General features: G+C 41.0%; 1 protein-coding gene across 1 annotated transcript; it reads left to right on the forward strand.

Annotated features, from left to right (window-relative positions):
• Positions 1-6,667: 6,667 nt before the first annotated feature.
• On the forward strand, positions 6,668-8,965 carry dlx2a (distal-less homeobox 2a). The gene is made up of 3 exons (XM_068572643.1): positions 6,668-7,157; positions 7,626-7,810; positions 7,943-8,965. The coding sequence occupies exons 1-3, from the start codon at positions 6,845-6,847 to the stop codon at positions 8,264-8,266; spliced, it is 822 nt and encodes a 273-aa protein (XP_068428744.1). The 5' UTR covers positions 6,668-6,844; the 3' UTR covers positions 8,267-8,965.
• The last annotated feature ends 1,696 nt before the right edge of the window (positions 8,966-10,661 follow it).

Consider the following 10,661-nt stretch of genomic DNA (forward strand, 5'->3'; position numbering starts at 1 on the left):
CAGTTGACCTTTTTCTAAAGGCTCCTCACCAAGGAAAGATAGTTCTTTCATTGAAAAAGATAAACATCAGACAAACAGGCTTCCTGTCTCTGTCAGGGACAATTTAACTTAACTTCAAGCACATCGTTCACATCCCAATCTGCTGTCAGAATATATATATATATATATATATATATATATATATATATATATATATATAAATATATATATATATATATATATATATATATATATATATATATTCCTTCACATGTTGCTTTCTGTTGGAAGAAAAAATTATTCACGCTTTATCAGTTACTGTTTCATTGTTATATTCAGACTTCTCATCTAACTGTCTCTGTTTAATCTCACACACAAACTCAGCATGTCTCCTGATAGCAGTGAGACTGTGGAATCTGTATGTTTCTGTCTGAAAGAACGTGCAGTTCCTTTGTTATCATATGACCATTTCTTGCAAACCGCTCTATGGGACGAGGGGAAAGGTTCACGGTTAGGCCGAAGACGTCACGAGGGTTTCTGTTAGTGGGTCATGATGTCTATTCAAGAGGTGGTTCTTTGAGAGATCTTTAAGCAGTCTTGGATATGCAATTTGTCCATCACATTGTACTTCTGACTCTGCTCATTCCTTGCAACGAATAAATGTTCCTGGATTGATGATTTTACCACCAGGTGTCGAGTAAATTGTTCTAACACTTTCTATACCAAAGCATCACATTTCACTTAACTTCACTGTTGAAATTCTATCCCTCATTGTTAACATGTATTAATTAGAATATGATTAATACTGATTGCATAGTTATTCTTGATAGTCCAGAATAATATTGGTGGGCAACAAATTAAAATTTTTACATGGACAGACACACATCATATCATGCATACTATTTATGGCATATCACCTATTGCAATCTATATAGAAGCAAGTTCAAGAAAGAGGAAAGACAAATGCATGCTGGCAAAACTTTAAATGCCTGTTGGCGCAATTGATAAATCTAATGAACAAAGAAATGGTTTCTGAAATTGCTGACTGGGTCTGTGTGTGTCCCTGTGAGTGAAAAGGTGCGTAGCTGCCTTTACCTGGCTTCACCCAAGCACACAAACGGCACTTTCATGTCCACTTTTGCCCTGGGTGGTTGTGTAACATGAGCTTCAAGAGGAGGTGAAGCTCCCTGGTCTTGTATTGTGTCAGGTCAGTGGGAATAGAGAAACCGGAGATTTGGTGCAGGTTTAACAGGTGGACTGCAGGTGAGGAGGCCTTTCTTCACAGATTAGCTGCATTCATGAGCCAAATGAACTCTGACGTTGTGAAGATATTCAGTTGCATGATTCCATTTCTAGAGCCACCCACATACACCTTCCAAATATTGATTATCCTCTATAAGTCTTAATCAGAAAAACCAAAGCGGCTTTCCGAGGTTATTCATTTTTAGTTCATGGAAAACCTCTTTCCTGGGCTTTCTTAACTAGATCATCTAGTATCTAGTTGTTCACGATCACGGCATGTTTTTCATTTTTCATTTGATTAGTTTAGATTTGAAACTCAAAATCGGGTGCGACAGAAGGGCCAACTCCTAGTGTTGAACAGCCACACAGTCAACATGGCAGAGGAACTGTTGAGGAAACCAAACCCCGCAGTTATCAGAGAGGCCAGGAAACATGCCCAAGATGCACAGTTGTCACGGGCATAAAAGCATAGTGATGACTTCAATGCAATGTGAGCAGATGGGTGTTTGTGTGCAGGATATCTGTACACTTTAATTTAGCCAGAGTCTAATTGATGATGGCATTCATTCAGCACACAGAGGCATGTCCAATTCATAACATGTCATGGTAATTTAGCAATCCTGTGAGGATTTCACATCTTTGCTGCATTCTGGCACCAACCGAGTGGTGCCAGTTGCAATGGTTGGAGTTCACTGATTTGCCACCTTCACGCTGAAATGATTATGTTTTAAGAGCTTTGAAACTCAAACCTTGGTAAGACAGAAGGGCCAACTCCTTCTGTTTCACAGTAATGAAGTCAACATAACAGACTGGTGGAGGAAACCAAACCCAAAAGTTGTAGAACAGACAAGGCAGCATGCCCAAAATGCACAGTTGGTCAAGGCATTTTGTGAGGAGGGGTGGGGTTGGGAGAGGGGGGGGGGGCTGGTGTGCCAAGAACCCGTTCTAATGATCGCAATGCAAAGTTAAAACAGATGTCTGTTGTTGCTGAATAATTTCTGATAAAAAGAAGTCAATGACCAACCCTGCTGATAATGAGCATGTAAAATGGTAAGTAAGACTGGAACTCATATAATAAGCAAAAGTAAGAACAGACTGAGTTTTTACGGTACATGGACACTGACTGACTGCTGAAGTTGTGTCTGCATCAGTGCTTGTGTGAAGCACGGCATTAAATCATACTGTGTGAAAGAGGGAGCAGCTGATCCTGGTCCTGTTGTGACAGTGCCGTGGTCCTTTGTAGGGAGACCATCCGCAGTAAATCTGCTCCACTCCCCTCGCACAAAGGACCTCATCCATTTATGGGTCCTGGGTGGGGGAATAGGGAGGAAGGGGGGTCACTGAATCAACAATGAAGGGAGTGGGACCTCGCAGACCTCTCTGAATTCTTTCTCAGGCAGGCCGTGCAGATGACACAGGGAATTCTGGGGATTCCTTTGTTGTCCCTGCAAAGTGCAAACCATTTTTTGCATTGATGTGAAGGAATTGCATAGGGTGTGTTATCATTATGTCGTGGCTATCATACAGCCGGCAGAGAATTTACTTGAGCTGCAATCTGTCATTTTGTGAAAACCATCTCCGCTCATTCTTATTAGGAATTAAGAAGTGTGTTTTCACATCAGGCATCAGACTGCTTTGCAGTACTTCAGTGGCCAAGACGTTGTGGCCATGTTTCAACCTACTGGGACCAAAAGTATAAAGGTTAGAATATGTTGGTTTTTTTTTAAACATATGAGCAATGTATCAGTTCAGTTCTGCCTTTTCTTTATTCCTGTTATGGCTCAAAACTGAACACTTCCTTTCAATTGTTATTCTCTGCCTGTGCTTGTTATTAAAGCCTTTGTTGTTAAAAATAACTTCTCTTCACCGGAAAAGCCACCATGACTAATTCTTAGGAAACACATGCTCAATCATGAACACCATGAGGGTTTCCAACTTCACCTCCACTCGTGTCAAATACAGGCTCAACCTTTCAGACAGAGGGATCAAGAAACACTCGGTGAATCATTTCCATGTTTGCAAGAAGCACATGAGTTGGATTTGTGCACCTCATATTTGCTGACTCTGGGACTTGGGCTGAAGCTTAAGAACATTGTGAAAACAATGGGAAAACCCTCCTGCTGTTCCTGGTTTGTTTCATGGAGGTATTTAAACTTTTAAGCCAAAGCTGAAAAACTTTCAGTATAATTTGATCTCACCAAAAGGGTGAGTTGCCAAGGTGATGCATGCTCCGATAGACCCAGCAGGAGAATATAAATATACAGACATTTTAAACCGCTCTCAATATATGCCTAAATATGATAACGTTATATCTTTCATGGATTTTTGCATACTTCAGTTTATGTAATATGAATGCACTTTTTTAATTGGTACGGGGTCAACGCTGGTATGTAATTAAAATGTACCTTGAAGACATTTTGGAGGAAAAGTGTACTTTGAAAAAAAAGTAAGTACAATAGGAAATGTACTCAGAAATAGTGCAGTTTTAATAAATAACAGTAAAATAGTTTGCGTTAATAGGCCACTAAAAAAAGATTGAGTTTATTTTGATTCTTTGTTAGAAATATACTGTTTATAGTACACAATAATATACATTTAACATATTTTCTCTGCCAGTACATTTTAGGTCTGGAAAAGTACACAAAATGAACATCTTTATTGGTTTATTTAGGATTTTAGAGTTTCCTCTATTTCCTGAAAGCTTTTGTTGGTCTTTTGTGCACTTTAATTCCTCAAGACAAAATGTCAATATCAGCCAGTGTTTCCTTTTCATGAGCGCATGTTTTTCTCTTGAAATGAAGTAAAGGCTTTATTCAAATGGTGATTGTAACCATATTGCTTTTACTACATACTGTACTTGTCAATTTGTTAAATAATGGATAGTTATTTCAATGTTTGAATTATTGATAGCCGATCAAAAGATCCAGAGAAGTGCTTCTATTATACAGCATTATTTCGTCTTTCTTTACACAGAGAATAAAAAAAGATGAAACACTATACACGAGAAGAAAAGAAGCTGAATACATATGGAAAGCTTTCTCCCTGGTGTGCTAAAGGCCAAGTCAAGAGAAACTCCTGAAAAAATGGGAATTTTTAACGCATGATAAAAGTGGCTTACATCTGTGGCCTGTCATTTGGTATCATTTTCATGTCATTGAACACTGCAAGATCCACTACACCAGCTGCTCTACAGCAGGGGATTGAAATGATAATCAACCAACTGGGCGTGACTGTCAAGAACTTAAGCAGCAATAGCAACCATCTATTTCATGAAAGGCTGAAAGAAAAGGTAGAATAAGAGCTATGCAGCCATGCAGTGAACACACTGCTGTAATGAATGTTTTGGCACATCCAGATGTTGACTCTGAACTCATAGTTCTGTGAAACTATGTTGTGAAATCCTCCCTGACCACAATCAAGCAATCTGATGACTTGTGCATCCTCCAGGGGGAACTTCCTTATTTGTAAAATCTACTTAGATGATGTTTACTTTTTCCATGTTAGCATAATATCTTACACTGAAACGTGTTTTGCGTGCATTGGGAAAAGACCATTTTCCAGGAATAGAAAACTCCCCTACACCTTGAGAAAAGAAACCTGACTTCAGTTGTTAACTATGAGAATCCTAAATTGTTGCTCATTCTGTCTCTAATGCCAGAGAGCTGAATACAGAGACTGTGCTCCACTAATGAGCAGTGACATGCAGCCCCACTGGCCCATGAGGGAAGAGGATTGCTCGCCTTTCAGGGAAACAATGGCAGATAGACATCCCCTCTGGACTGGATCTATGGGGTCTCATCATGCCCTTACTGGCAAATGGGCAGAATAAAGGAAAATAACGATGTTTAATGAAATGGATCGAAAGAATAATCAGTCACTTAAATAGAACACCAATTAAATAAAGCTTCCACCGACTAATTCAATTAAAAGGTACTTTTTTAACAATTGTACACATGCACATTACTTCACCAGTCATGGGATGAAATACTAACAATGGGAACAGTTGTTTATCATCCAGATATTGTATTATTTATAACCAACAGCCAACATTTTAAACTGGGTTTATTGAGTTTCAATTATGTGGGTGTTTACTAGGTTATATAACTTACTATCAAGTTGTATTATGACAATTGAATCCAGCAAGTCTTCAATTTCTGAAGTGCCTCTTTATGCAAGATTACGTTGTTTTTGTCAAATGGTTGACTTCCCACTGGACTGAATGATTTAAAGTTATAGCACAACTTCTGTTGAGACTTTAACTATGGTTTGGTCATTTTGTAACAATAGACCAACAAATTCATCTCCTCAAAGTTATAGTTCACCATTTCTCTGACAGACAGAAAAGTGTAATACATATAGCATTGGCTATTGGCTAAGTGTTATTTTGTCAAACCCTATATATTTGTGACACTGTTGGGAGTGCTCTGTGATTATCTGGCTTACAGAAAAAGCAAAAACTAAGTTGACAATTCAGAGCGGAGTCTGATCAATACATGGAAGTGGCATTACAGAAGACTGAGTAACTGCCCCAGTTGGTAATAAAAGAAACTATGCTGCCATCATGTGGCGATGAACACAGGCGCCTCGACAACTTTGTCATCCCATCAACTTTTCTACCTCAAGAAAAATAAACTAATCCCACACGTTGGACTGAATATAAAGTTTCAGTGAGGAACCATAGTTCTGTGAACTCGTCACACAGATAGGAGTTTGTTTATTAGGCGGTTCATGTTTTTGACGTGTGTTGATTGCAGACAAGTAGTAAGTCATATGGCCAACACTTGGGGGCGCTGTAGCTACTTCCTGTTGTCACCACTTTAAGCCTCATATTGGGTATAATTTTGTATCAACATATTTAGATCCCCTTTTGACCTCGTACTCCCCCAATGTCCCTCCCTTTCTCAGTGTGGTTGTGACTCGTTCTGTAGACGATGGTCACTTAGTTTTGAGCTTATTTTAGTTCAAAATGTAAACAGAAAATTTCCCAAAAGAGGCCTGGTTTCACTAAAACACGGTCAGATATAAATCTGCTATACTGACAAGTGTACAATTCAAATCAAGAGGGCTAACCGCAATACAAGTGAAAACTAGTGCGTGGTCATTAAAGTGCCTGTAAGTCAAGTACATGGTAGATGTTGCAGCACGTGCTATCTTCCAGGCATAAAAGGCCAATTGAGCACAGAGTTGACTAAAGTCTGAGTTATAAGACCAGACCTGATGGGCCTGCAGGGACTGTTCTCTGATTCTGTTGAGATGCTTGGAGAGAAAACTCTCTGCAGACAACCGGAGCAGACAGAGCTGAGCAGAGAATGGAGGGTGGACGCGGTGGGGAGCAGTGAGGCGTGCAGCCGTTACTCATTGGCTGCCGCAGACACTGGAGCTCTCCCCCTCTCATAAATGTGCTCCCACCACCGACCGGAGCAGATAATCACAGGCCACTGAGAGAGGGACACACCTTCCGCTGATTTTGCCGCAGTTTACAAGGGGATGCGTTTCGATTCACGAAAAGGTGTCATCAGTCCAAGATTTGAGTCGTGTTTTCAGCTCCGCCGTTGTTTTTTGTTGTTGCAATTTTGTGATTTTCTGCGCATAGGTTGCGAGGCTGCTCCGCTCCAGTGTGAAGATGACCGGGGTTTTTGAGAATTTAAATACTGATATGCATTCGAACCAGATTACCTCAAGCAATTTCCACAGTTTGCATAAGTCGCAGGAGTCCCCGACTCTGCCAGTGTCCACGGCGACGGACAGCAGCTATTACAACAACCAGCAGCCTGGCCACGGGTCTCCGTTCGGCCAGCTGGGCTCCTACCAGTACCACGGCACTGCCACGAGCACCGTGCCGTACAACGCCAAGGCGTACGACCTTGGGTTCAACTCCTCTTATGGCGCATACAGCTCCTACGGCAACAACTCCTCTCCTACTCCAGCAGAAACAGGTAAAGAAGCTATTTTTTTTTATTAATTTACTTTGCATTCTATTTTAATTCACGGCATGCTTTTGTTTGAAACTAAACTTCAAAACTTGCTTATTGTGTGAATGAGTAGCCAGTTGAATAATAACTAACACATAAGGGACAAGATAATTGGCCTATTATGTCTTCAGAAAGGATTAAGGCACAGCCAACTTGTAAGACGCGGACAAAACACCGACAGTGAATGTTGCATTAATGTAGGCCTATTGTTAAACACTAATCTCAAGCAACCTTTTACTACCACTGATTGTTTTTCTCAGCATTACACTGATATACAAATCTGATTTTTTTTTAAAACAGACAAACTCAACATCAGGTGTAGCCTACACATAACTGCTAAACGAAAACTGATGACCGTCCAAACATGATTAATAGTTAGATGCAGCTGAAAAAAAAAACAACTTGAAATGTTTTTGTTTATTATTCCCTCAGAAAAAGAAGAGCGCGAGCCAGAAATCCGGATGGTTAATGGAAAACCAAAGAAGGTCAGGAAACCTCGAACCATTTATTCCAGTTTCCAACTGGCTGCACTCCAGCGGAGGTTTCAGAAGACTCAGTATTTGGCTCTCCCGGAACGGGCCGAGCTGGCAGCGTCGATGGGCCTTACGCAAACACAGGTGTGTACCCAAGACTTTATCTGCTGTCACATATCCACGCTTAAGTCTGATCTGAAAGGGATTAAAACGGTTGGGGGATTTGAGCCGGAAAATAACGAATACTCAATGTGACTCCTGCCATTTGTTTCTCAGGTCAAGATCTGGTTCCAAAACCGTCGCTCCAAATTCAAGAAGTTGTGGAAAAGTGGAGAAATCGCCCCAGAGCAACTTGCTTCCCTTGAATCTCCCCCGTGCGCGTCTCCGCCGACTACTGCCTGGGACTTTCCACAGACTCAAAGAATGAACAGTATCAACTCCAGTTTACCTCAGAGCAGCAGCCCTCCCAACACGTCTGCGCCTTCATCTTTTTTGGCAAACTACTCCTGGTACTCCACCACGAACTCTACGATGCATCTGCAGCCCCCTCTGATCCAGCACCACCACAACTCCGCCATAAGCGCTGGGACAATATTCTGAACAACAAAGCAAACGAGACAAAAACAAAAAGGGTTTAAATCGGACAATACTGGTGAATAAAAAAAAAGAAAAATGCCATTACCTTCATTTTACAGACCTCGTGTGTGTGTGTGCGCGCCATGCGAACGTTACACGCTAAGCAACTATAGGAAAACTTAAGGGAGCCGGACGGGCTCATGGACCTCGTCAGTTATTGCGCTCGCACATGTTAGTCACAGATTTTTACAGTTATTTTTGTATTTATTTATTTTGTTTATGTCGAGGGATGAGTGAACCACTAGTACCCAAAGCAATCACAGCCTGGGCGCAAGCCTACTTTTACGCGGGCGTCACTTTTTCTGCCACATTTGCAAAAACAAAACATCCATCGCAGGACAACCTGCCACTAATGTAGCACAAGTCAACTGTATCGTGCCTTTTTCAATATGACCTCATTTTGTTGTGCGATGAAACAGTGTACCTTTATCCGTTCCTTATGTCCAGTTGATTTGAATATTGGCCTATGGGGGTTTCGTGACTCCATGTTTGTAAATATTTTACCACAGCTTTTTGATAGCCCATGTTGCTTTGACTTTTTATTAGGCTATTGGTGTAAATCCATTAACCACCTTAAGCTACTGATTGTCCGACCCTCTGATTTAGGCTACTTGTATCACACTTAATTGTATTTTTGTCTTATTTATTTTTAGCAATGTTCTATATATGACCAGACGTTATTTAAATAAAAATGTTTTCTGTGAATATGCATTCCTCCTTTTCTTTGCAGAAACATTTTCTGTGCACATGCATTTATCGTTTTCTCTTATGACAGTCATAAAGTTGTCTTATTTGTTTTTTGCAATGAGCCTAAAACTGCATAGAGACTGTTTTCATTTTATTTTGTATTTTATTTTAGCCTACTATTTTACAGAAACATATTAAAGCATACAATGAATACATTTATTAAGTAATATACGGCTAATAATATATATGGTTATAAAGCAATAAGGCATAAGCTTCTAACAAATGATTTTATATCTAAAAATGATAACGTTGTTAATATTACTCATTTTAGCTTGGGAACCTCTCTGACATCTTTAAAAGCAGCCAGGCAGCAGCCACCATGTGCCGAGGCTTTATATAAACTACCTCCCTGTCTTTTTGGACGACAAACGCACACCTGTAGCGAACAACATTGATCGCCTTATTGCGCTTTCCTCTGGCGGTGCTGCTCGCAATGTTAGCTTAGCTGAGAATTAATTGGATTAAAGGCGATTTTTAAACGAGACTCGGTTGTTTCAATTCGCTACGCGGGCATAGGCACCATCAGAAGCGTAGATACGCTGGCTCGGGTTATTTCACCCGGTTACGCGGCACATGGTGAGCCTTAGCGAGCCGAACCGGGTCTCGCTCTGGCGGTCGGAGGCAGGCTGGGCCCCCGGGCGCATGCAGCCTCTCGGAGGGGGGAGGCACCTCAGCAACACGCCTTGGCATGTGAGATCGGAAGATGAGGGTGGGGATGAATGAGCGCGAGCGCCTCAGACTCTGTGGAGTCAGTGAGTCGCTTTCCAGACGTTTTATGAACTCAGCCTAACAAGAGGAAGAGAGAGGAACTCGTTCCAAGACAGCCTGCAGCTACAACATCATGGAAACATTTCTCACGTCTCACAAGCGGCCTGGAGCCTCTGATCTCTGAAGAGGAGAACATTGACCTACATTATGTATGTGGCTCAGGACCCGGATAGGCACACGTCCAAAAACTACATTGCTGCCAGTAAAGTCTACTGTATTTGAGCTATTTTGACTCCGGTGGATAGATACATGAGTGGGGGAGGGGTTATTATTAATACACAGTCCCATCACTTAGTTCTCATTCATGATCATCACTGTCTTACCCACACGCTTCCCTTCAAACAAGCACGGGCCATAAAGTGGGATCGTTTCCTTGTAGCCTCCATAATTAGGACTCGAGCTTGTCAGCAGTTGCTGGAGCTCTATGATGGAGCTGACAGGATCAGATCCCAGGTCTGCTGTGCGCCAAAACATCACATCTACATCCATAAGCCTCCATGTATACCTGTGTGTGGACATTTGTAAGATGAATTTGTCTTTACTGTTACAGAGAGTATAATATATCATGACAGGGCCACGTGATAGCTGAACTAATATCAGATGGTTTTCACTTTTGAGTGATTTTACTTCCGACAGCAGTTATCAGCACAGATTTATGACCAATACTGTTTATCAATTTTGTCCGTAAAATAATACTAATTGATTATTTCGGATGTTTCATGTTGCCCCATGAGACTTCTTTCATGGATTATATCTACTGTTTTCTTACAGGCCCATTTTTGCATTTCTACTTGTAAATGCCATACCCCCTATCCTAATTTATGCCCTGATCTGTAATTTCATA

The sequence above is a fragment of the Clinocottus analis genome, unplaced genomic scaffold, assembly GCF_023055335.1.
Source record: "Clinocottus analis isolate CAN_PGR_092001 unplaced genomic scaffold, fCliAna1.0.p SCAF_12, whole genome shotgun sequence".
NCBI classification, from domain to species: domain Eukaryota; kingdom Metazoa; phylum Chordata; class Actinopteri; order Perciformes; family Cottidae; genus Clinocottus; species Clinocottus analis.

Coding starts and splice junctions, on each gene's coding strand:
- dlx2a (XM_068572643.1), top strand. CDS start 6,845: ATGACCGGGGTTTTTGAGAATTTAAATACTGATATGCATTCGAACCAG. Junction 7,158..7,625: donor TCCTACTCCAGCAGAAACAG/GTAAAGAAGCTA, acceptor TTATTCCCTCAG/AAAAAGAAGAGCGCGAGCCA. Junction 7,811..7,942: donor TGGGCCTTACGCAAACACAG/GTGTGTACCCAA, acceptor TTTGTTTCTCAG/GTCAAGATCTGGTTCCAAAA.